Below are 27,477 nucleotides of genomic sequence, written 5' to 3' on the forward strand. Positions count from 1 at the left end.
GAGGGTGGATTAGCCATGGGAAATTGCCCTTGGTGTACAAGGATGTGCAGGCTAGGTGAGTTAGCTGTGGGAATGCAAGGTTACAATGATGGGGTAGAGGCGTGGCTCTGGGTGGGATTGCCTTCAGACAGTCAGTGTGGCCCGAATGGTCTGTTTCCACACTGTAGGGATCCTATGACTGATTTTTCAGATTATCCAAGAACTACACTGAAAGGAACACTCTGCCCTTAGCTAATAAATACAAATGCTGTAAACACATGGTCAGGGATTGTTTGATGGGGGACAGTCTAGAGGCAGCTTTATTCTGTATCTAACCCCATGCTGTCCCTGTCCTGGGAGTGTTTGATGGGGGACAGTAGAGGGAGTTTTACTCTGTATCTAACCTCATGCTGTCCCTGTCCTGGAAGTGTTTGATGGGGACAGTGTAAAGGAAGCTTTACTCTGTATCTAACTCCGTGCTGTCCCTGTCCTGGGAGTGTTTGATGGGGACAGTGTAGAGGGAGCTTTACTCTGTATCCAACCCTGTACTGTCCCTGTCCCTGGTAGTGTTTGATGGGGACAGTGTAGAGGGAGCTTTACTCTGTATCTAACCCCATGCTGTGCCTGTCCTGGGAGTGTTTGATAGGGACAGTGTAGAGGGAGCTTCACTCTGTATCTAACCCCGTGCTGTACCTGTCTTGGGAATGTCACTGTGTTTTTTTTCCCATGGGCAGATTGTTACTGATCTGAAAACCTTCCTTTCTATTTTTTTTTCCTATTTGTGCCCCCAAGATATTATCTTAGGAAAGAATCCATCTGATTTGGTTTGAATAATTTATCCGTCAGGACCTCTATTCTCCTCCTGGAGACCTTGTTTTGCAGAGTGACCACTCACATCATTGAAATATTATTCTGCTGATTCACTTTTCCAGTGAATCCACTGATTCCAGTGCTCTCTGGAACAAGGTAGAAGCAATTTAGATTAGATTAGACTACCCACAGTGTGGAATCAGGCCCTTCAGCCCAACAAATCCACACCGACCCGCCGATGCGCACCTCAGACCCATTCCCCTACATTTACCCTTTCACCTAACACTACAGGCAATTTAGCATGGCCAATTCTAACCTAACTGGAGCATCCAGAGGAAACCCACGCAGACACTGGGAGGATGTGCAAACTCCACACGGACAGTCGCTTGAGGTGGGAATTGAACCCAGGTCTCTGGCACTGTGAGGCAGCAGTGCTAACCACTGTGCCACCGTGCTGCCCAAACCTTCACAGTCAATGTTCTCTCGAATCCGAGGTGCAGCCAATGATAATTGTTCCTCGCCATTACTGAGGAATAACTCCAGTTGACAGAAGCTCTCTTAGTAAACCTGTCTCCCTGTCTCTCTCACACTCTCATTGCTCCCTCTGCTGTATACTTCCAATAGACTTAATATCCTCCAAATATTGGTTTCTATTTATGGGTTTAAGTTTTTTTGGGTTGGTGATGTCATTTCCTGACATTTTCCTCCCTGTATTCCCATTAAATCCAGAAGTGAGAGGTCTTTTGACCATCAGTGAAATGGTCTGCTCTCAAACAGGGTGACACGGTGGCTCAGTGGTTAGCACTACTGCCTCACAGCGCCGACCTCGGGTGACTGTGTGGACTTTGTGTGTTCTCCCCACATCTGCATGAATTTCCTCTTACCGTCCAAAGATGTGCAGGTTCAGGTGGATTGGCTGGGGCTAAACTGCCCACAGTGTCCAGGGATGTATAGGCTGGGTGAGTTAGCCATGGGAAATGAGGGTTACGGGATAGGAGGTGGGGGTGGGTCTCAGTGAGACACTTTTCAGAGAGTTGTTGTGGAAGGTCTGCTTCCACACTATAGGGATGGTATTCTGTGTCTCTATCAGATAGACAAGAGTTCAGAGAAAGTGAAAACAACTCAGTATGTGGGTGTAAGTTAGCTCGCTGAGCTGGAAGCTTTGTTTTCAGATATTTCATCACCATACGAGGTAACATCATCAGTGAGCCTCAGGTGAAGTGCTGGTGTTATGTCCTGCTTTCTATTTATGGGTTTAGGTTCCTTTGGGTTGGTGATGTCATTTCCTGTCTTTTTCCTCAGAGGGTGGTAGATGGGATTTGTTGATAGACTTCCAATTGGAATACCATGCTCCTCAGACTGCTTGTGCATGTCTCTGTTTGGCTTGTCCTAGGATGGATGTGTTGTCCCAGTTAATACTTTTTGTTTAATACTGAGATGATTTTCTCTCGAGGTATCACCTGCACTGGTACATCTTGGGCATCTAATGCCTCAAATAGGTGCAAACTCATCCGTTTAGGTCTTGCCCAATCTCACCATCAGTGGGAGGGGCAGGTATTCCCACCCTGCCCTGTAGGTGATTACCAGCTTCATTCCAATGGGGTTCCAACATGTTCCACATGCCATTCCCTGTCCCCCCACCCTGATTTCCCCAAAACAAATAAACAACCTTTTACACACCAACTCTTCCATTTCCATTAACTGAATGAAGCGTTTTTTAAAATATTAGATTACTTACAGTGTGGAAACAGGCCCTTCAGCCCAACAAGTCCACACTGACCCACAAGCCACCCATACCCCTACATTTACCCCTTACCTAACACTATGGGCGGTTTAGCATGGCCAATTCACCTGACCTGCACATCTTTGGACTGCGGGAGGAAACCGGAGGAAACCCACGCAGACACGGGGAGAACGTGCAAACTCCACACAGTCAGTTGCCTGAGGCGGGAATTGAACCCGGGTCTCTGGCGCTGTGAGGCAGCAGTGCTAACCACTGTGCTACCATGCCGCCCACTAAAATATGCCCCTATCATTTTCTCTGGGAATTAATCTTCAAGTTGTGGTGACTCCAGGACCACAGGACATGGGGGCAGGAGCAGGCCATTCAGCCCATTGAGTCTGCTCCACCATTCAATGTGATCATGGCTGATCTGATCATCCTCAGCCCCACTTTCCTTCCTTTCCCCATTAACCCTTGATTCCCCTCAGATTTAAAATCTGTCTTTATTAAAATTCTCCTGTGGGACCTGAGTATCGCTGGCTGGGCCAGCATTTATTGTCCCATCCCTAGTTGCCTCTTGAGAAGGTGATGGTGATCTGCCTTACTGAACCGCTGCAGTCCGTGCACAGGAGTTTGACCCAGTGACAGCGGTGGATTTACTTAACAAACCCAACCTTATGCTTAAGATCACTTTTGCAGGACTTGCTCGGACTCTTGGGAACCCTGACAGATTTTACCTTCAACAGCTACAGTTAATTATCATTCAAGACCAGTACACAGTGGCTGACATGCAGAATTTGCTAACCAGAGATCCCTTGGTTTTGTAACGTTCATTGGTCACCAGAAAGCCCACCGCAGTGTGTTCCTGTAGAACAGTCCGCACAAATTCTCTCCAATTTGTGAAAGCGTTGCATGAAAATGTGAAGAAAAAACATGAAATCGATGGGAATGAGCCAGGTCTGTTGGTTTACCTGAGGCAGGGCCTGTACTACGGTGTCCAGGAGGGCCCTCATTCCGGTGGCCATCTTCAGCAACTTTAGCACTGAGAAAATCAAAATGGAAAGATAGAGTGAGGAAAGTCAAGTCAAAGCAAGTGTTTCATGGTGAATGGCAGGGCCTTAAGGAGTGGAGTGGAACAGAGGGACCTTGGAGTTCAGGTGCATGGGTTCCCTGAAAGTGGAGTCCCAGGTAGACAGGGCAGTGAAGAAAGCTTTTGAAACACTGGCCTTCCTCAGCCAGGGCACTGAGTATCAAAGTTGGGGAGTTAAGTTGATAGGAAGGATGCTGGTGAGTCTGCACTTGGAGTGTTGTGATCAGTTTTAGTCACCTTGCTACAGGAAGGATGTTCTTAAATTGGAAAGTGTGCAGAAGAAATTTCCACGGATGTTGCCTGGACTCAATGGTCTGAGTTGTAGGGAGAGGTTGGACAAGTTAGGACTTTTATCTTTACAGAGTAGGAGACTGAGGGGGGAATCTTATAAAAATGGATGAGATCATGAGAGACTTGGATAGGGTGAATGCACTCAGTCTTTGTCCCAGGGTTGGGGAATCGAGGACTGGAGGGCAATAGTTTAAGGTTAGAGAGGAAAGAATAACAGGAAACCCGAGGGGTCACGTTTTTACACAGAGGGTGGTGCGCATATGGAATGAGCTGCCCGTGGAAGTGGTTGAGGCGGGTACATTAACAACATTTAAAAGGCATTTGGACAAACACATAAGAATTAGAAAGACATGGGCCAAGTGCAGGGAAATGGGGTTAGCCTGGATGGGCGTTTTGGTCGGCATGGACCAGTTTGAGCCAAAGGGCCTGTCTCTGTGCTGTAGGACTCTATGACTCTATGAGGTGCTGCACAGTCCGAGGAAGCTTGCTCAGAGACATAAACATGGGGCAGATGGGCTGAATGGTCTGTTTCTGAGCTGAAAATGTGTTGCTGGAAAAGCGCAGCAGGTCAGGCAGCATCTAAGGAACAGGAAATTCGACGTTTCGGGCATAAGCCCTTCATCAGGAATAAGGAATGGTCTGTTTCTGGGCGGGGACATTCGACATGGTTACAGCTACAAAATATTTTCCCCGAGGGTAGATGGCTTCACCATCTCTCTAACAACCCCCCATCCCCATCCCCACCCCCATCCCCCACCCCCACCACTGCACAACCACCCCCAGAGAGCTTGCTGGTGCTGGTTAACCCTTTCAACAGTTCAGGCAATAGTTCCTTGTTACTCTGGTGGTGAAGGTCCCTGGATTGAGTCACACTGGGTGATCAAACCTCACTTCCCCAATGGGGATGTGAAGGAGTCACTCCCAGAAGGAGTGAGAGTGTGGAATCTAAAAGTCAGGACTAACTGGAGTTAGACAGCATTGTTACATTGCAGGAGAAATTGAGAGAGCACAGGTGGGGGCAGTGGTGGGTTAGTGGTAGTGTTACTGGACGGGCAGTCTCAAGTTCCAGATCAATGTCTTGGGGCCACCATGACAACTGGGTGGAACCTAAATTCAACCAAAGACTCACCCCTGAAACGGTGGCAATGAAACTATCGTCGACTATTGTGAACATCTGACTGGTTCACTGATGGCCTTTAGAGAGCAAATTCCGTCATCCTTACCTGGTCTGACTGACATGTGACTCCGGACAGCACAGCAACAGGGTTGCTGTCTGAGGTAGCTATACACTAGGGGGAGGCAATGGCCTAACTGTGTCATTGCTAGACTGTTAATCCAGAGACCTAGGTAATATTCTGAGGACCTGGGTTCAAATCCTGCCATGGCAGACTTTGAGTTCAATTTTTTAAAAAATCTGGAATGAAGACCCTCACAATGACCATGAATCCATTGTCAATTATTGGAAAAACCCATCTGGTTCACTAATGGCCTTTAGGGAAGGAAACTGCCATCCTTAGTCAAGATCAGAGTGGTGTGGGAAAAGCACAACAGGTCAGGCAGCATCCAAGGAGCAGGAAAATCGACATTACGGGCAAAAGCCCTTTATCAGGAATAGAGGCAGGGTGCCTGCAGAGTGGAGAGATAAATGAGAGAGGGGTGGGGGTGGGGAGAAAGTAGCATAGAGTACAATAGGTGAGTGGGGGAGGGGATGGAGGTGATAGGTCAGGGAGGAGGGTGGAGTGGATAGGTGGGAAGGAAGATAGGCAGGTAGGACAGGTCATGGGGATGGTGCTGAGCTGGAAGGTTAGAGCTGGGGTGAGGTGGGGGAAGGGGAAATGAGGGAACTGTTGAAGTCCACATTGATGCCCTGGGGTTGAAGTGTTCCAAGGCGGGAGATGAGGCGTTTTTCCTCCAGGCGTCTGGTGGTGAGGGAACAGAAGGTGGAGGAGGCTCAGGACCTCCATGTCCTCCAGAGAGTGGGAGGGGGAGTTGAAATCTTGGGCCACAGGGTGGTGGTGTTGATTGGTGTGGGTGTCACAGAGATGTTCCCTAAAGCGCTCTGCCAGGAGGCATCCAGTCTCCCCACTACACAGGAGACCGCATCGGGAGTAATGGATACAATAAATGATATTAGTGGATGTGCAGGTAAAACTTTGATGGATGTGGAAGGCTCCTTTAGGGCCTTGGATGGAGATCAGGGAGGAGGTGTGGGCACAGGCTTTGCAGTTTCTGTGGTGGAAGGGGAAGGTACCAGGACGGGAGGGTGGGTTGTAAGTGGGCATGGACCTGACCAGGTAGTCACGGAGGGAACGGTCTTTGCGGAAGGTGGAAAGGGGAGGGGAGGAAAATATATCCTTGGCGGTGGGGTCCATTTGGAGGTGGCGGAAATGTCGGCGGATGATATGGTTAATATGAAGGTTGGTAGGGTGGAAGGTGAGTACCAGAGGGGTTGTGTCCTTGTTACGGTTGGAGGGGTGGAGATATGGGATGTGGACGTGATGCGTTGGAGGGCATCTTTAACCATGTGAGAAGGGAAATTGCTGTCTCTAAAGAAGGAGGCCATCTGGTGTGTTCTGTGGGGAACTGGTCCTCCTGGGAGCAGATACGGCAGAGGCGGAGGAATTGGGAATACGGGATGGCATTTTTGCAGGTGGGAAGAGGTGTAATCCAGGTAGCTGTGGGAGTCGGTGGGTTTGTAAAAAATGTCAGTGTCAAGTCAGTCGTCATCAATGGAGATGGAGAGGTCCAGGAAGGGGAGGGAGGTGTCAGAGATGGACCAGGTAAATTTAAGGTCGGGGTGGAATGTGTTGGTGAAGTTGATGAACTGTTCGACCTCCTCGCAGGAGCATGAGGTGGCGCCAATGCAGTCATCAATGTAGCGGAGGAAGAGGTGGGGAGTGGTGCCGGTGTAATTACGGAAGATCGACTGTTTTACGTAGCCAACAAAGAGACAGGCATAGCTGGGGCCCATACGTGTGCCCATGGCTACCCCTTTGGTCTGGAGCAAGTGGGAGGATTCAAATGAGAAATCGTTGAGGGTGAGGACCAGTTCGGCCAAAAAAATGAGAGTGTCAATGGAAGGATACTGTTGGGGATGTCGGGAGAGGAAGAAACAGAGGGCTTGGAGGTTTAGAGGGATTGGATATCCATGGTGAAGATGAGGCGTTGGGGGCCAAGGAAATGGAAGTCTTGGAGGAGGTGGAGGGCGTGGGTGGTGTCTCGAAAGTATGTGGGGAGTTCCTGGACTGGGGGGGGATAGGACAGTATTGAGGTAGGTAGAGATGAGTTCAGTAGGGCAAGAGCATGCTGAGACAATGGGTCGGCCAGGGTGGTCAGGCTTGTGGATCTTGGGAAGGAGGTAGAACCGGGCAGTGCGGGGTTCCCGGACTGAGGTTGGAAGCTGTGGGTGGGAGATCTCCTCAGGCAATGAGGTTCTATATGGTCTGGGCGATGATGGTTTGGTGATGGGGGTGGGGTCATGGTCGAGGAGGCGGTAGGAAGAGGTGTCCTTGAGTTGGCGTTTGGCTTCAGCGGTGTAGAGGTCAGTGTGCGAGACTACCACTGCGCCCCCTTTATCTGCTGGCTTGATGGTGAGGTCAGGATTGGAGCAGAGGGATTGGAGGGCAGCACGTTGTGAGAGATTGGAGTGGGGGAGGAGGGTAGACAGGTTGAGGTGGTTAATGTCCCAGCGGCAGTTGAAAATGAAGAGGTCGAGGGCAGGTAATAGGCCACCGCGGAGTATCCAGGTGGATGCAGTGTGTTGGAGGTGGGCGAAGGGGTCCTCGGAAGGTGGGCGGGAATCCTGATTGTGAAAGTAAGCTCGGAGGCGGTGGAAGAATTGTTCGACGTCACGGTTTGTATTAAATTCATTGATGTGTGGACGGAGGGGGATGAAAGTGAGTCCTTTGTTGAGGACTGATCGTTCATCCTCAGTGAGGGGAAGGTCTGGGGGGATGGTGAAAACTCGGCAGGGTTGGGAGCTGGTATCTGCGTGGGTGTGGAACTGGGAGTGGGGGCGGAGCCTGTAACTGGAGTGGTTGTGGTGGTTGGGGGAATGGGGGTGGAGTCATGAGCAAGGGTGGTATTCCCCTCAGGATTCTGGGGGCCAGGGATGGTGACAGTGGGGTCTGTGGGGGGCATGTCAGTAGAATACAGGTGAGTGGCGTTGGTGGGGGTGGAAGTGGTGGCAAACATGGCAGTGGGGGGTGGCGGAAGTCACTGAGCGTGTGACATCAGCGATGATGTGAGGGGCGGAAATGATGTCACGTGTGGTGCATGAGGAATTGTGAGGGGTGGAAGTGGTCATGACGGGGGCGGGGGGAAGCGACATCATCCATCACCGTGGGGATGGCAGCTGCAGCAGCCGCATAGCTAACGGCGTCCGAGCAGTTCCAGAGGCTGGGGGAATCTTTTGGAATGTTTGAGAATTCTGCCATCCTTACCTGCTCTGGGCCTGCATGTGACTCCAGATCCACAGCAATGGGGTTGACTCTTAGCTACCCTCTGGGATGGGTGATAGATGCTGCCCTAGCCAGTGACTTGCACATGCCATAGAATAAATTTATAGAAGGATAAGGTGAGGAGAAACGAGGGGGGTGAGCATGGAGCACTTGGGCCGAACTGCCTGTTTTTGTGCAGTTGTCTCTAATCCCTGCTGTTCCGATATAATTGAAACTTGGTCATCAGCTCTACAAATAAAGAGTTAAACATCAGTGAATTTGAGAGCAGCATCACACCAATGCCATGTAATCTCTAAAGTTTTCACTTTATTTCTTACACTATTGTACATCTGTAACGTGGTGTAAGCTTTTCTTTGTTTTCTCTATTATTTTAAACCTTGGACTGTACCAAGGTACCTTGTCCCTAAGATGGTGCCATGTGTTAGTGATATTGTACACTTTTCACTGTACTCCTGTTTGTTTGTAACTTCAGTACAGGTGACAATAAACCAAATTCTAATTCCAGTTTAAGCTGGGATTCAAAGTTTGTGCGAAGATTTGTAGCTCGGGTGCTTGTTGTTGTGATGGGATATCAGTCATGAATAAGAATGGACTGTGGGGAGAGAATGGACTGTGCCTAAACTCACAAGGGACACTGAACTAGGAGCTGTGGTGAATTGCAAAGAGCAGAAATGCATTTGGACATCACAGAGTGCAGGAGAGGGCAGACTGACAATGGGTGGTGGTAAGGTCGCTCAAAGGTAAATGATTTCAGGGTTTGTATTGGAATATTATACATTGCGAAACTGTACAGCTCCCTGTCTGCATCCTGAATAAACAGGAATCGCAGGCAAATCAGGGACTGGGGAGCTGTTTGGAGAAGGGCAGGAGTTTGGGAGTGGAATATTCGGGTGAACAAAAGCCAGCTCACTGAAGCAGCAAGTGATCAGCAACACTAATGGAATTTCTACTCAGCATTACGGGAGAATATTGAGAAGGATGGAAATGTTACTGCAATCAGACAGAGTGCTGGGCAGATGTCAGCTGTCCTTAGTTTTGGATGCTTGATGTTTGGAAACGTACCCACGATTAAAGTGGCTTCAGTAGTCTCAATGAGGGATTTGGAGAATACATTACGTACTGCTCAGGATAATTCCTTCAAAGAGCCAGTAGACACATTTTGGGCTGAATGGTCCCCTTCTTGAGTGTTGTTGGAGCTGCACCCATTCAGGGTAAGTGGGAAGTATTCCCTCACACTCCTGACTGGTGCCTTATTGATGGTGGACAGGCTTCTGGGAGACAGGAGGGGAGTTACAGGCTGCAGAATTCTGACCTTCCCTTTTTAGCCACTTCCTACGATTTATTGTACACCATCTTCCTCTTCAGGTACTGCTCAGTACCCTCTGCCTTCCGAGGAACGCCTCAGGTACGACCTATCACTTACCCCGAGTGATCCGGAGAACCCTCATGATCCGGATGATGGTGGGATTAATGGGCAGGGCAGCACTGATCTCGATCTCCTCTAAAGTGATTCCCATCACAGAGAGCAGCACGATGGCCAGGTCCAGTTGGTTCCACCTGTTCCACACAAATACAGATCCCAGTCAGGGCTCACCCACAATGGGCTTCACTTTCTCATCGACTGCAGGGGATAGCAGAACAGGTCTGAGTCAATAAACCTGCTCTGGATACACATGGAAGGACGGAAAAGACATGTCTGACGTTGGCTAGCAACTTTCAACCACATCTAAAGCTGCATCACCTCCCAGCAGATACAGAGTAAAGCTCCCTCTACACTGTCCGCCATCAAACACTCCCAGGGACAGGGACAGCACGGGGTGAGATACAGAGTAAAGCTCCCTCTACACTGTCCCCATCAAATACTCCCAGGGACAGGGACAGCACGGGGTGAGATACAGAGTAAAGCTCCCTCTACACTGTCCCCATCAAATACTCCCAGGACAGGGACAGCACAGGGTTTGATACAGAGTAAAGCTCCCTCTACACTGTCCTCATCAAACACTCCCAGGACAGGGACAGCACAGGTCCTGCTGTGACAGTTTCATGCAGCATTGTATAATGTTATGATCCAGACCCCGGAATATTTGAACGTTTGGCTGGGAGCTGCCACTGGGATTGATTGATTCCTGGCAGAATGTTTGAGAGAGCTCGAGTCAAGTCAGAGCTTGGCTTGTCTTGCTGACTAATTTAGTGAAGCGATTTTGTGAGAACGGTCATAACTCACAGACCAGGAATAATCATAACAATAATAAACAATAAAACGGTGATTATACCCCCAGGCGATGGAAAATAAAACTGGGAACGTGTAAAGTCTGAATGGCCCTTTGAGATGTAAAGTAGATTAATTCCTTCTGTAGCTCTGATCAGGTGCCGACAGCGGCTGAAGTCACATCCTCCCAATCAGTCCGTGCAATGTCTAACCAACACGTCTCACTCACACGGGGACAGGAAGACAGGAACTTGCACTGATGTTTCCTCAGTATTCCCAGGTCATTCCACATTCCCTAACCTTATCCCTCACTGTCTCAAACAATAATCCCAACTTTCGCTGAACTCCGAGCTTTGTCCAAGTACCTTTCCTCACATGTGAGACTTAGGAGGAGTTTGCCTTGCTATTCTACTGCAGCAAGCAGCACATCACATTACTCAGGGAGCAACACACAGTGGGGGAGGAAGTGAGGACTGCAGACGCTGGAAAGTCAGAGCCGAAAAGTGTGGTGCTGGAAAAGCACAGCAGGTCGGGCAGCATCCGAGGAGCGGCAGAGTCGATGTCTTGGGCATGAACCCTTTGTTAGGGAGATGAAGGGCTTATGCCTGAAATGTCGACTCTCCTGCTCCTCAGATGCTACCCGACCTGCTGTGCTTTTCCAGCAACACATCTTTCAACACACAGTCTGGGGCTGGCAGAGTGGAGGATGGCATCCTGAACGCAGAGCCCAAGAGAAATGGAGGATTGGCGGGGCATTCACGTTGAGGTAGAAATGGGTGGCATGGTGATTAGCACTGCTGCCTCTCAGTGCTGGGGACCCAGGTTTGATTCCACCCTCGGGAGACTGTCTGTGTGGAGTTTGCACATTCTCCCAGTGTCTGAGCGAGTTTCCTCCCATAGTCCCAAAGATAGAACATAGAACATAGAAGGATACAGCGCAGTACAGGCCCTTCGGCCCTCGATGTTGCGCCGACTGAATCCTACCTAACCTACACTAGCCCAATAACTTCCAAATGCCTATCCAATGCCCGCTTAAATGACCATAAAGAAGGAGAGTTCACCACTGATACGGGCAGGGCATTCCATGAACTCACAACCCGCTGTGTGAAGAATCTACCCCTAACATCTGTCCTATACCTACCACCCCTTAATTTAAAGCTATGTCCCCTAGTAACACCTGACTCCATTAGCGGTAAAAGGTTCTTAGTATCTACCCTATCTAAACCCCTAATCATCTTATACACTTCTATCAGATCTCCCCTAAACCTTCTCTTCTCCAATGAGAACAGCCCCAAGTGCCTCAGCCTTTCCTCATAAGATTTTCCTACCATTCCAGGCAACATCCTGGTAAACCTCCTCTGCACTCGTTCTAAAGCTTCCACATCCTTCCTATAGTATGGCGACCAAAACTGCACACAATACTCCAGATGAGGCCGCACCAGAGTCTTATACAACTGCAACATGACCTCAGGACTCCGGAACTCAATTCCTCTGCCAATAAAGCCCAGTACACCATATGCCTTCCTCACAGCACTATTTACCTGGGTGGCAACTTTCAGAGATCTGTGTACATGGACACCAAGATCCCTCTGCTCATCCACACTACCAAGTAGCCTACCATTAGCCCAGTAATCCATCATCTTGTTATTCCTACCAAAGTGAACGACTTCGCACTTAGCTACATTGAATTCCATTTGCCACATTTCCGCCCAGCTCTGCAACTTATCTATATCCTGCTGTAACCTACCACTTCCTTCCTCACTATCCACAACTCCACCGACTTTTGTGTCATCCGCAAACTTGCTTACCCAGCTTTCAAGTCCTTCCTCTAGATCATTTATAAAGATAACAAAAAGCAATGGTCCCAAAACAGATCCTTGTGGTACACCGCTAGTAACTGCGCTCCAAGATGAACATAATCCATCAACTACTACCCTCTGTCTCCTTCCAGCCAGCCAATTCCTAATCCAAACCTCTAATGTATCCTCAATGCCATACCTCCGAAGTTTTAGCATTAGCCTACCATGGGGAACCTTATCGAACGCCTTACTAAAATCCATATACACAACATCTACTGCTTTACCCTCATCCACTTCCTTGGTCACCTTCTCAAAGAACTCAATAAGGTTTGTGAGGCACGACCTGCCCTTCACAAAACCATGCTGGCTATCCCTGATCACGTTATTCCTACCCAGATGTTCATAAATCTTATCCCTTACCATTCTCTCTAAGACTTTGCCCACCACTGAAGTCAGACTCACTGGCCTATAGTTGCTAGGGCTATCCCTACTCCCTTTCTTGAACAATGGGACCACATTCGCTATCCTCCAGTCCTCTGGTACTATTCCTGTTGACAACGATGACATAAAAATCCAGGCCAATGGCTCTGCTATCTCCTCCCTCGCTTCCCATAGGATCCTGGGGTAAATGCCATCAGGCCCAGGAGACTTATCTATATTCATCCTTTCCAATATTCCCAAAACCTCTTCCCTGCATATTTCCAGGGCATCCATTCTAATTATTTGTGATTCCATATTCACATCAGCAACAGTGTCCTGTTCCTGAGTGAATACTGATGAAAAGTACTGATTTAATGTCTCTCCAATCTCCTCCGCCTCCACACACAACTTCCCACTACTATCCTTGACTGGACCGATACCTACCCTAGTCATCCTTTTATTCTTGACATACCTATAGAAAGCCTTTGGGTTTTCCCTAATCCTACCAGCTAAAGACTTTTCATGTCCCCTTCTCGCTTTTCTTAACTCCCTCTTTAGCTCCTTCCTGGCTACCTTATAACTCTCAATCGCCCCTACTGAACCTTCACGCCTCATCTTTACATATGCCACCTTCTTCCCTTTCACAAGGGACTCCAATTCCTTACTAAACCACGGCTGCCTCACAAGGCCCTTTACACCATGCCTGACTGGTACATACCTATCGAGGACACGCAGTAGCTGCTCCTTGAACACTCCCCACATCTCATTAGTGTTCTTCTCTTGAAGCCTGTTTTTCCAATCCACACATCCTAAGTCATGCCTCACTGCATCATAATTTCCCTGCCCCCAGCTATAGCTCTTGCCCTGCGGCACACGATTATCCCTCTCCATCACTAAAGTAAAAGTCACCGAGTTGTGGTCACTGTCCCCGAAGTGCTCACCTACCTCCAAGTCCAACACCTGGCCTGGTTCATTACCTAGAACCAAATCCAATATAGCCTCCCCTCTTGTTGGCCTGTCGACATATTGTGTCAGGAAACCCTCCTGCACACATTGTACAAACACCGACCCATCTAATGAACTCGAGCTATAGCTCTCCCAGTCAATATCTGGGAAGTTAAAGTCCCCCATAACAACCACCCTGCTACCTTCACTCTTTTCCTGAATCACCCTCGCAATATTATCCTCTACTTCTCTAGGACTATTAGGAGGCCTGTAGAAAACACCTAACAGGGTGACCTCACCTTTCCTATTTCTAACCTCAGCCCAAACTACCTCAGATGGCAAGTCCTCTTCCATCGTCCATTCCACTGCTGTGATACTGTCTTTGACAAGTAATGCCACGCCTCCCCCTTTTTTACCCCCATGTCTGATCCTACTAAAACATTTGAACCCTGGAACGTGCAACAGCCATTCTTGTCCCTGTTCTACCCACGTCTCTGTAATGGCCACAACATCGAAGTCCCAGGTACCAACCCACGCTGCAAGTTCACCTACCTTATTCCTTATACTTCTGGCATTGAAGTATACACACTTCAATCCACCTTTCTGGTTACAGTCACCCTCCTTAGAGATCACTGCATTATTCCTAACCTCCCTACACTCAAGGTCCTGTACCCTAAAGCTACAGTCCTGGTTCCCATGCCCCCACGGAGTTAGTTTAAACCCTCCCAAAGAGCACTAGCAAACCTCCCCCCAAGGATACTGGTGCCCCTCAGGTTCAAGTGTAGACCATCCTTTTTATAGAGGTCCCACCTTCCCCAGAAAGGACCCCAGTTATCCAGAAACCGGAATCCCTCCCTCCTGCACCATCCCTGTAGCCACGCATTTAACTGCTCTCTCTCCCTGTTCCTCGACTCTCTATCACGTGGCACGGGTAACAAACCAGAGACTACAACTCTGTTTGTTCTAACTCTGAGCTTCCAACCTAGCTCCCTGAAAGCCTGCCTTACATCCTCACCCTTCTTCCTACCTATATCGTTGGTGCCAACGTGGACCACGATCTGGGGCTGCTCCCCCTCCCCCTTAAGGACCCGGAAAACACGATCAGTGACATCACATACCCTTGCACCTGGGAGGCAACATACCAAACGTGAGTCCCTGTCGCCCCCACAAAACCGTCTGTCTGTACCCCTCACTATCGAGTCCCCAAGAACAATCGCTCTACCTTTCTCCACCCTTCCCTTCTGAGCAACGGGGCCAGGCTCCGTGCCAGAGGCCTGAACCTCTGGTTAGGGTGGATTTGCCTTGGGGAAGTATCCAGGGATGTGTAGATTGGATGCTTTTGTCATGGGAAAAGCAGAGTCAGGATACGGGTAGACCATTTCAGACTGACATGAGAAAACATTTCTTCACTCAGACAGTGGTCAGTCTGTAGAATTTTCTACCAGGGAAGGCTGGAGGCTGGGTCACTGAATATATTTAAGAAATTTCACTACAGCGTAGGAGGGATGACCTTACAGAGATTGCTAAAGTCTTTAGAGACTTCAATAAGGTGAATAGCAAGGGCCTTTTCCCCAGGGTGGGGGAGTTCAAAACTAGGGGGCGTATTTTTGAGGTGAGAGGAGACAAGGACATGCGGGGCAATAATTTTTACAAGAAGTGTGGTACCTGTGTAGAACAAACTGCCAGAAGAAGTACTCGATGCAGTACAAATACAACATTTAAAAGACATTTGGATTAGAACATGAATAGGAAAGGGTTTGGAGGGATATGGGCCAGGAGCAGGGCAGGTGGGACTGGTTTAGATTGGGATTATACTCATCATGGACTGGTTGGACCAAAGATTTCCATGCTGTATGACTATTGGGTAGGGTGTGGAAATTGGAGAAGAGTCTAAATTTGGGTGGAGGGAGGGTATATTGAGGATAAGATGCATCTGTGTCAGCCTCTGATAGAGCCGATTGGGTTAAAAGTGTTTTTATGGTCCATTTTAGAACATTCAAAGCATGGGACAAATTCATCCCCAAAACTGGGGAAGGGCAAGAGAGTTGGAACAGATGGCACAAAAGCTGAACAATGACTCAGAATTAGTTAGATGGTTCCAATCACACTCTCCACCTTGTTTACAAGACCATTTCCTGAGTGTTTGGTCTCAGCTTCACAACGAGTTATTTTCTGTTTTCATGCTATAAATTAATTTTGCTACCAGTTCAAAGAGATGAATGATCAACCAGAGTTTAAATACCGATTTGCTATGGATGAACAAGATTCAGTAAAGAGGGAGCTGTCTGCCCTCACTCCTCTGAGACACTTCATCATTACGATACTTCCAGCTGCAATTTATTTTTTGTTTGAACCATTTAATTTGCGCAGTCAAAGTCAGTGTTGTTATGAATATTTCACGTCCAAGAGTTGCTGTTGGATGCCCTGGATAATCTTTGCCGGAATGTTCCGCAGCAATTCAGGATTTCCTGTGTTCACTCTCTGGGTGACCGCACATGGGGCCTGTGTTCTGATGCTCTGGCCTCTTGTATTCGCCAAATTAAAACAAAACATCTCAACTCAGAACAGACAGTGTCTAGATCAGAGTGGTGCTGGAAAAGCACAGCAGGTCAGGCAGCGTCCCAGGAGCAGGAGAATTATCGTTTCGGGCAAAAGCCCTTCATCAGGAATGAGGACATGTCTTCATTGTTAATGTCTTCATTCCTGATGAAGGGCTTTTGCCCGAAATGTCGATTCTCCTGCTCCTCGGATGCTGCCTGACCTGCTGTGCTTTTCCAGCACCACTTTAATCTAGACTCTGATCTCCAGCATCTGCAGTCCTCCCTTTTGCCCTCGGAACAGCCAGTGGCCTGCTCGGGTTTTCTGTGCAATCCTGGCTGGCTGACGCCTCATTTTCGGTTTCCAAACCCTTGCCCTGATCAGCTGAAACACAACAGATTCCAATCAGTGTTCCTGAGGTGCCTGGGTCTGGGAGGGGTCACAATCCTTAGGGAAAGGGGGAAACAAGATCCACTGCCCCAGGTCAATGAAAATAGAAGCAAAATCCAGCAGGTGCCAGAGATCTGAAATATAAACAAAGTGCTAGAGAAACTCAGCAGGTCTGTGGAGAGAGAAACAGTGTTAACATTCCAACTTTGGTATCACTCTTGAGAAACTATTCCCTTGAGAAGGTGGTGTTGAGCTGTCATGGGATGGTGCAGCCATTTATTGCCTGTCCCTAGTTGCCCCTTGAGAAGGTGGAGGTGAGCTGCCTTCTTGAAACGCTGTAGTCCATGTGCTGTGGGTAGACCTACAAAGCCGTGAGGGAGGGAATTCCAGGATTTTGAAGGAATGGCGATGTATTTCCAAGTCCGGATGGTGAGTGGCTCGGAGGGGAACTTATAGGCATGGTGTTCCCATGTATCTGCTGCCCCCTGTCCTTCCAGATGGAAATGGCAATGGGTTTGCAAGGAATGTTGATGAATTTCTGTAGTGCTTCGTGTAACTAGTGAACACTGTGTCGGTGGTGGATGGAGTGAATGTTGAAAATGATAGAATGGATGTCCATTGAACAGGCTGCTAATCACACAGTTGTGGCCTATACTTCCAACCGATGCTGTTTATTTTACAGAGTTTAGTAAAGTGGAGGTCACCCTGAACACTAAATATGAAAGGTCCAAAGGTTAAACACCCGATAAGACCATGACATTCTCTGATTAAAAGCCTTCACTTACCTGTCCTTGAAAAACCTCCGTAATCCAAAAGCTATCAGTTTAAGAGCTGCTTCCAGGACGAACACTGTTGTGAACATGTAGTTACAATATTTCAGAGAAACTTCCAGAGACTGTTGAGGTGGTGGAGGGAAAAAACATTACCATCAACAAAACCATTCAGCAGAATGAAGAGTGTTTGTTCACTGATCCAGACAGCTCAGAGGCTCAGTGGGGACTTCAGATATTTTCAACACTTAAAATTAGACACAGAGCCCAACTGCTAAACTCAAAAATTAGATCTTCCCTTCAGTATTATACCCAGTCACCGTAATGCATTACTGTAGCAGCACGGAGGCTCAGTGGTTGACACTGCTGCCTCACAGTGCCAAGGAACCAGGTTCGATTCCATCCTCAGGCCTCTGCCTGCACATTCTCCCTTGGTTTGTGTGTATCTCTTCCCACAATCTAGGGGTGTGCAGATTAGGGGGATTGGCTGAGAATAGTTCACAGCTCGGTGCGACACCGAGGGCCGAAGGGCCTGTTCTGTGCTGTATTGTTCTATGTTTGTTTACAGGGATGGGTCTGGGTGGAATGCTGTTTGGAGGGCCAGTATGGGCTCGGTGGGACAAATGGCCTGGCTCCATGCTGTAAGGGGTCTATGGTTCTAAATTATAGTATACAGCATTAAACCAGTCACCACAGCGTTGTGATATAACAGTCTTATCCCCAGTCACACAGGAAGGTTATGATAAAATATAGTCATACCCTATAAGGCATGTTTTGTTATGACATAATAGATAGACTGTTATAACCAGTGAATCACAGTGTGCAATGTGTCTACAATACCGTAGTCCCCCAGTACCTGCGGGGGTTACATTCCAGGACATAGCGCAGAAGCCTGAAACTGTGGATTGGAGCGAACCCATTGATTTCAGTGGGAAATGTACCTTCCTGGCAGCCTCCAGGTCCCTGGTTCTGGAATGTTCCGTTTCAGATGTTCCACCGCGGTAAACCACGCGTAAGTGAAACTGCAGGAAATGATTCTGCAGGTACAGGAGTCGCCCTGTACCCTACCTACCACATTCTTTGTTTTATACATGGCATTATGCTCAGTAATACAGCTGGGGGTGAGGAGAGTTATTATCTAATATATACAATGTTTTTTAGGACTGGTTAGCTCCTTTGGTTAGATGACAAGTGTAACATAACACAGGAACAGGCCCTTCAGCCCACCATGTCTGTGCCAACCATTCTAGACCAAAACTAATAAATGCTGGAGGTCCCAGCGGGCCAGGCAGCGTCCATGGAGAAACAGCGAGCTCACATTTCGAGTCTAAATGATTTTGAGCAGTACAGATTTCAACATCTGCAGTAATTTGCTCCTTCATGCTAAACTAATCCAATCTGCCTACACACAGGCTGTATCTCTCTATTCCCTACCTCTACATGCATGTGTCTAAATATCTCTGAAACATTATTATTGTATCTGGTTCTACCACCGCCCTGGTAGAACATTCTAGGCACCTACCAAACTCTGTGTAAAATACTTGTCTCACACATCTCCTTCAAACTTGCCCTCTCACCTTAAACCTATGCTCCCTCATAATTGACATCTCCACTGTGGGAAAATGACTCTGAATATTTAACATATCTGTGTCTCTCACATCTTTATATACTTCATCAGATCGTCCCTCAGCCTCTGACACTCTAGTGAAGACAACCCAAGTATGTCCATTCCTCCCGTTATAGCTAATACCCTCCAATCCAGGCAACATCCTGGGAAACCTCCTTTGCAGCCCCTCCGAAGCCTCGACATCCTTCCTATAGTGTGGGTGACCAGGACAGCACACAATACTCCAAATGTGGTCTAACTAAAGTTTTATACAGCTGCAATATAGTTTGCCAACTTTTATACTCAACACCTGACTAATGAAGGCAAACATTCCATATACCTTCTTTACCAACATGGGTTGCCCTTTCCAGGGAGCTATAAATTTGGACCCTGATATCCCTCTGTATATCAGTGTTCTTAAGGCTCCTGCCATTTACTGTATACCTTCCTCTTGCATTTGACCTCCCCAAATGCAGCACCTAACACTTGTCTGAATTAAACTCCATCTGTCATTCTTCTGCCCAAATCTGCAACTGATCTATATCCTTTGGCAACTGTCCTCACCGTCCAGAACTCCATCAATGTTTATGTCATCTTCAAACTTAACCATCAGAGCACCTACATTGCCAGCTAAATCATTTATATAGAGGACAAACAACAGAGATTTTAGCGTTGAACCTTATGGAACACCACTGGTCACAGACCTCCAGTCAGAGAAACACCCCGCCACAATTACCTTCTGTCCTCTATGACCAAGACAATTTTGTTTCCAACTTATCAACTTACCATGGATCCCATGTGACTTAACCTTCTGGATCAGCCCACCATGAAGGGCCTTGTCAAATGTTTTAGTAAAGTCCATGTAGACAACATCTACTGCCCTCCCTTCATCAGCCCTCTTCATCACTTCCTCAAAAAAAACACAATCAAATTTGGGAGGCAAGACCTCCGTCACACAAAGCCATGCCAACCATCCCAAGTAAATCCATCCTTTTCCAAATGTGATTAAATCCTGTCCTTAAGAACCTTCTTCATAATTTCAGTACCACTGAAGTAAGGAGCACCAGCCTACAATTTCCTGGGTTATCCCTGTTTGTCCTTCTTAAACTAAAGAGCAATATTAGCTGCTCTCCAGTCTCCCCTGGTCTGCGGCTAAAGAAGATACGAAGATCTCTGTCAAGATCCCAGCAATCTCCTCCCTTGCCTCCCTCATTATCCTGGGATAGATCCTATCCGGCCCTGGGGTCTTATCTACCCTAACATTTTTCAAGAAATCCAACAAATTCTCCTCCTTAATACTGATATGCCTTAGAATATCAACATACCCCTCCCTAATCGTACCATTATCCATGTCCTTCTCCTTGGTCAATACTGATGTGAAGTACTCACAAAGGACCTCTTGCATTTCCTCCATCTCCACACATAAATTCCCTCCTTTGTCCTTTTGTGGACCTGCCCTGTCCCTAGCTACCCTCTTTCGCCCCGAATATGTGTCTAAACGCCTTCAGAAAAAACAAAAAGAACTATGAGTGCTAGAATTCAGAAACAACAGCAGAAATTGCCAGAAAAGCACAGCAGGTCTGGCAGCATCTGCAGAGAGAAATCAAAGTTAATGTTTCGAGTCCAGTGACCCTTCTTCAAGTCTCTTCTGAGGAAGGGTCACTTGACCTAAAATGTTCACTTAGATTTCTCTCCTCACATGCTGCCAGACCTGCTGAGTGTTTCTGTTTTTGGAAAATGCCTTGAGATTCTCTTTCATGGATGTAGGTTTGCTCACTGAGCTGCAAGGCTCATTTTCAAGCGAGTGAACCTATATCCAGAACCTCAACCTGAGCTACAAATCTTCTCAAAACTCACCATTCACCTTAATCTTTCTCGCCTAGGTCATTTTGTGGTCCCTTCCTGCCCTCCCAATTCCTCGTTTAACTCCCTTCCTGCTTTGTTAATATTCCTCAAGGAACTTCTCTGATTCCAGCCAACAAATCCTACTCTGATTGAGATAGGCCGGGGACCTGCCTTCTCTCACGCCCCTGACAGTGTAAGGCAATAGTAACATCTGTGGAGATAACATCCCAGACACGAAGGAACTGCGCGCCCATCTGAGACACTGCAGTCCTGTACAGACTGCCTTACTGTCACTAACACAGTGTGTTATTACAAACATATCACCCACAATATCTATTGCTTTATCTGCAGCACCAACAGGAATGAAAATTTGAAAAAAAGATGATTAAAAAGTTCTCAATTCCGGCAGTAATATATTCCTCATTAAATATCTCAATGCAAATGACTGATGATCAGTATTCGTCAGGGATGAATATCAAGGTGCAAGTGAACAAATAGGAAATTAACCTGCAAACACGACTAAAGCTTTCACACTCAACTTCAATCTGAACAACAGTTTAATTAACAACATGAATAGTTCAATGATTTCATTACATTTACCATTCTAGTCCCAAGAGAACATTCCATTTAACATTTCAAATCGACTTTTCAACAATTCAGCAAAGTATCCTTTTCAATTTAGTCACTTAATCTGTCTTTCATTTTCTCAATCCCTCTTTTTATTTCTTTGTCATGATTCAGTGATTCCACTCCTGTCTCTTCTGGGTCTCACCCTCATTTCCTCACTCACTTCTTATCTGCCACTCTCCCTGTCTCATCCTATCTCTGACTCTGCTTCATACATTCCTCTCTCTCTATCACTTTGCCTGTCTCTCACCCTATTTCTATCTCTCTGTCTGTCACTCCCTGTCTCACTCCCTCTCTCTGTCACATCCCTCTCTTCCTTGCACTCCCACTCTGTCTCAGAATCCCACTCTCTCTGTCTCACTCCCTCTCTCATACTCCCCCCCATCTCTCTCAGTCCCTGTTTCATTACCTCTGTCTCACTCACTCTTTCCCACACTTCCTCATTCTCTGTCACTCCGCCTCCCCCTCTCTTTTTCCTGTTCCATGTGTTTCACTTCCTCCTTCCACATTTTGGGTGGCTCAGTGGTTAGCACTGCTGCCTCACAGCACCGGGGTCCCAGGTTCGATTCCAGCCTCAGGCAACTGTCTGTGTGGAGTTTATACAGTCTCCCAGTGTCTGTGTGTGTTTCCTTTCACAATCCAAAGATGTGCAGGCCAGGTGAATTGGCCGTGCTAAATTGCCCATAATGTTAGGTGCATTAGTCAGAGGGAAATGGGTCTGGGTGGGTTACTCTTTGGAGGGTCAGTGTGAACTAGTTGGGCCGAAAGGCCTGTTTCCGCACTGTAGGGAATCTAATCTAATTCTTTTTTTTCTCTCTCTCTGTCATTCTTTCTCCATCTCACTCTCTCTCTCCAACACTGCCTCTCTCTCTCTCTCTCTCTCACTTCTTGTCTCACACCCCCTCTCTCTGTCGCTGTCTGTCACTGATAATTCTATCTCTCTTCCCACTGTCTCGGTACTTCAACTAAAATCAGAAATAAGGAAAAAAATAGCATTCTATTATCCAGTATCAACTCAAATGCATTCTTGATGGGGGGCTTATGCCCGTAACGTCGATTCTCCTACTCCCTGGATGCTGCCTGACCTGCTGTGCTTTTCCAGCACCACACTCTTAACTCTGATCTCCAGCATCTGCAGACCTCACTTTCATGCATTTACTCCCGTGTTCCTTTTAAAAAGTGAGAATTTCAATGATTGGGTTATGTTAAAAGTTGTATTCCAAAAAATACAACTGAAATCATGAAGTTCACTGTAACTAAGTCACTCTGAGCGGTAGTGCTGAGGGGGTCTGGGCAGTGGGTGAGAAAGCAGGAACAGGGGGTTGAGATGGATGAGTATCCATGATCATATTATTTGGGGGAGTAGGTCTAAGGGCTGAGTGGCCTTCTCCTGCTCCTAGTTTCCATGTTTCTATGAAGATAGACAGACAATTGTCAAAGATCAAGTTAGTTGGTGATGCCTGTCCTGGTCAAATAGACCGACCCATGTTCACTGTCAGGGTAGAGGATGACCCACAGAGGCTGCTTTACAGACAGGTGTCAGGATAGCAGTGGGCTGGGGTGGGGAAAATAAAGATCCTCACTTCTGCAGCGTCGTTCTCCGGCTCTCAGACCACACCCCACGCAGTGAAGTAAAACACTGCCACTGTCCTAATGTCAGAAACACAGCAGCCAATTTCAGCACAGCAAGATCCCACAAGCTGCAAAGTGATAGTGACCAGGTCGCCTCTTTTTGCAGTGGTAATGGGGTGGGGTTAAACATTGACCAGGATAAACGCTGACCAGCAATCTCTCTCCCTGCTCTTATGGTAGGACAGGTCTCTCAAACAGTGCCACACTCCCTCAGGACTGCATTGGGAATATTCACTGGGTTCAGGTCCCAGAAGTGTGGAACCTGTTCCCAGCATGGCCTCACTCAGGATGGGCCTGAGCTGACCACTACCAAAGGGAGAGAGTGAGGTAGTCAACAGCTGGAATACTGTGGACATTTTTGGTCCCTTTAGCTAAGGGAAGGAAGGCTGACAATGGGGGGCAGTCCAGAGGAAGTTCACTTGGGCTGATCCTGGGTCTGGAGGGACTGTCTTATTCTCCCTTTGTCTGCGTGGGTTTCCTCCGGGTGCTCTGGTTTCCTCCCACAGTCCAAAGATGTGCAGGTTAGGTGTATTGGCCATGGGAAATTGCCCATAGTGTGAGGTGCATTAGTCAGAGGGAAATGGGTCTGGGTGGGTTACTCTTTGGAGGGTCGGTGTGGACTGGTTGGGCCGAAGGGCCTGTTTCCACACTGTAGGGAATCTAATGTAATCAAAGGAGAGGTTGAGTAGATTGAGCTTGTATTCATTGGAGTTTAGAAGAATGAGATATCACCCTCTTGAAACACACAAGTTTGCTGAGGGACTTGATCGGCTGGATGTGGTTAAATTGTTTCCCTCACTGGGAGATTTTAGCACCGAGGATGTAATCTCAATACAAGGGGTCACACATTTCCAACAGACACAATGAGGAATTTCTTTCCTCAGAGGTGTGTGTGTCTGTGGAATTCTTTATCCCAGAGGGCTGACCAGGCTGGGTCATTCTATATGTTCAAGGCTGAGACAGCGAGATTTTTTACTCAGGAAGGGAATCAAAGATTACACAGTGAAATAACTGCCCAGAGGCCAGTATCCCATCACCAAGTCATCCTTTATTTACACAGTACACTAGCTATGGCCAGCCAGCCAGCTCAGAATCACTCCCTGTACTGAGGAGATTCTAAAACCCCTATTTATATTGGTAAGCCAGGGATTTCCTGACTGGCCCAAGTTAACAAGCCTGGTCAAGGACATTGTAGTCAACACAACCCACTTGGTTCCAATCGCTACAGAGGGAAATGATGGGAAAGTGGGAGTTGTGCACTATCAGATCAGCCATGATCTTATTGAATGGCGGAGCAGACTCGATGGGCTGAATGGCCTGCTTCTAAGTCTTATAGCCTTTTTGGTAACACAGACAATAGCAGAGAAAATAAATGTGCAGGGTTGAGCTTCTGTGAGAGCACAGACCAGCGAGAAAGGGGGTAAAATGGTTGAATATCCTTACCTTGGGTTGGTTGTAGTGTTCCAGAGACATGGTCACCACATTGATGCAGATGGTGAAGGTGATGAAGAGGTCCAGATAATGACTGGTGCACATGGTGTGGATGAAGAGGCGGACAGGTGAGTAGGCGGCATAATACGGCAAGCGTTGGGCTTCTTCCGGGGTCACAGGTCAACGGGGGAGGGGCGGGCAAGCATAATAAAGAAAAGGCTTGGTTAGATCTCCACTGCCTCTGCCCTCCTTCCCCTTTACAATGCCACCTTCAGTTAGCAAGCTACATTGCCTGGTCTGAATCCTCTCAAACAGCAGCCATATTGGATTGCTTCCAGACCAATCTCCAGATTACAGCCACGAGTAAACCCCGAGAAAAAAATAACAGAGATTAAGAAATGATTTCTAAAATGTTGTTTTTTTGCCAAGTTAAAAAATTTCAGTTAATGGAACAGTTCAGGTATTTTTGACTTGAGAACTAGGAATTGTCTATTTGGATGACAAACCGCTTGCTTGTTTTCCCATTGGCTGTGGGAAGTAGGCCATGGCGAGGTAGACTATAGTCCCTCTATTTTTTTTCTGTTGCCTCCGTGGACCTCCGAGGGCTGTGCATGGCAGAAACTTCCGGACTCAGAAATCAATGAGTCCACATGTTGACCAAGGCTTCTGGGGGTGGGGTGGGGGGAAGGAGGGGAGAATGTATTTGGGAGACCATGTGGTCATACCTCCAGGAATCTGTCCAACTAAAGTGGGGACTTCCCGCTTCCAGACACAGCAGCTACATCCAGAACAAAGGCTCATTTTCCCACTTTCCCAGTGAGAGACTTTAGCTTCAAGCAGATCAAGATGTAGCATGTTATCACACACACAGACACACACAGACACACACACAGGCACACTCACAGGCACACACACAGGCACACATACAGGCACACATACACACACACACACACACAGATACACACCCACACACACGCACATTGACACACACGCATGCTCATTCACACACACACACACACATTCACACAGACACGCACACACAGACACACACACATTCACACAGACATGCACACACATTCAGACACACACACATTCACACAGAGACACACACACCCACACACATTCACACAGACACACAGAGACACACACACAAACAGACACACACACAGACACATACATTCACACAGACACACACCCACACAGAGACACACACATGCACACACACATTCTCACACACATGCACCTTCACACACACATTCACACACACACACAGACACAAACACACATACCCACACAGAGACACACACACACCTACACAAACACACACACACACATGCACAGACACACGATCTCACACACACAGAGACACAGACACAGACACTCACACAAAAACACAGACGCAGACACACAGACACACACTCACACAGACACACACACTCACATAGAGACACAGACACACACACACTCACACTCACACACAGACACACAGAGATACACACACACTCACACAGATACAGACACAGACACACATACACACCCACTCACACACACAGACACACACACTCACTGACACAGACACACATATACACAGATACACACACACAGGTAGACAGACATACACATGCATACAGACACACACACATACACACAGACATAGACAGACACACACAGTCAGTTACAGACACACACACACACACAGGTGGACACACTCACACAGGCAGACACATGCATGTGACACATTCTCACAGACACACACCAACACAGACACACGCTCACACAGGCAGACAGAGACACACACACAAAGAGGCAGACAGACAGACACACACACACACACAGGCAGACACACACACACACACACACAGGCAGACAGACAGACACATACACACAGGCAGGCAGACAGACAGACAGACACACACACATGCACACACACACAGACACAGATATCGAAGGGGGAGGGTCAGTGCCAGGTGCACCATGGGACCGGGTATAAATCGGCAACATCATCTTGCCCAAAAACCTCAAATATAACTGCAGTGGAAAGGGTTAATGTGAATAAGTTAATAAGATTGCTTACATCAGAAATAACAGAAGATTGCATAATTGCTGGGAGATGGATCTGTTCAGAAACTCATGGTACAGGGCAAGGCCTTGACTTGTATGCAGTTAATGTTCATCGTGTTCCAAATGAAAGGTAATGTTTGACCCTGGAGCAAAGGGTTCCTGCTGTACACACGGACATTTTTCCTGGATCACAGGATAAAAACCAGCCAATGTACCAGAACAGGACTTATTCTTTAATGTGAGCTTGAGGAGGAGCTCACTGCCTGGAAGGCAGTGGAGCAGATTCAACAGGAATCGTCAAATGAGAGATGGATCGGTCATTGAAAAGTAAAACTATCAGGGACTCAGGGCAATAGCAGGCAAATGGGACTGATTTCAAAAATACAGTTGCTAGTACTGTGGGCTAAGTAGTCTCCTTCTGTGCTGTCTGACTCTAGACATGATTGAGAGAAGCTGGTTAATGAAGGAAACATCCTCCTTTTCAACAAAAGTTGCCAGAGATCTGGGAAAGTGAAGGGACTGGGGCTAAGCAGTCAGCTCTTTCTAAGGGCTTGCACGGGCGCAGTGGGCTGAAGGGTCTCCCCCAGTGAAAGTCCTTACTCCTGCGTTTCTTCTCCAGCCTCTGCAGGCGTTTCTCCTCGCGCCTCCTCGCCTCCTCTGCCTCCTGGTGCTGACGGCACTTGTGGAAGTTCTCCACCACCACGCCGACAAACATGTTCAACACAAAGAAACTGACGATGAGCAGGAAGGAGATGAAATACAGCAACATCCAGGGATTGTGGTTGATGATGGGCTGCAAGAGAGAGCAGGGCATTCGGTTACTGCAAGCCGGTCTGAGGTAAAGACACGAC

The 27,477-nt window shown here is 47.7% G+C and overlaps 1 protein-coding gene across 1 annotated transcript in view; it reads right to left on the reverse strand.

The window, feature by feature from the left end:
- cacna1ia (calcium voltage-gated channel subunit alpha1 Ia) overlaps window positions 1–27,477 on the reverse strand; it is a 195,013-nt gene that overhangs the window by 20,110 nt on the left and 147,426 nt on the right. The window contains exons 23-27 of the mRNA XM_060849187.1: window positions 27,227–27,419; window positions 24,578–24,729; window positions 17,440–17,549; window positions 9,777–9,910; window positions 3,484–3,554 (exon numbers count right to left, since the gene is read on the reverse strand). Coding sequence (XP_060705170.1) covers window positions 3,484–3,554; window positions 9,777–9,910; window positions 17,440–17,549; window positions 24,578–24,729; window positions 27,227–27,419 — 660 coding nt within the window. The remainder of the gene's footprint in view (window positions 1–3,483; window positions 3,555–9,776; window positions 9,911–17,439; window positions 17,550–24,577; window positions 24,730–27,226; window positions 27,420–27,477) is intronic.

This window comes from Hemiscyllium ocellatum, chromosome 33 (genome assembly GCF_020745735.1).
Source record: "Hemiscyllium ocellatum isolate sHemOce1 chromosome 33, sHemOce1.pat.X.cur, whole genome shotgun sequence".
Lineage (NCBI taxonomy): Eukaryota > Metazoa > Chordata > Chondrichthyes > Orectolobiformes > Hemiscylliidae > Hemiscyllium > Hemiscyllium ocellatum.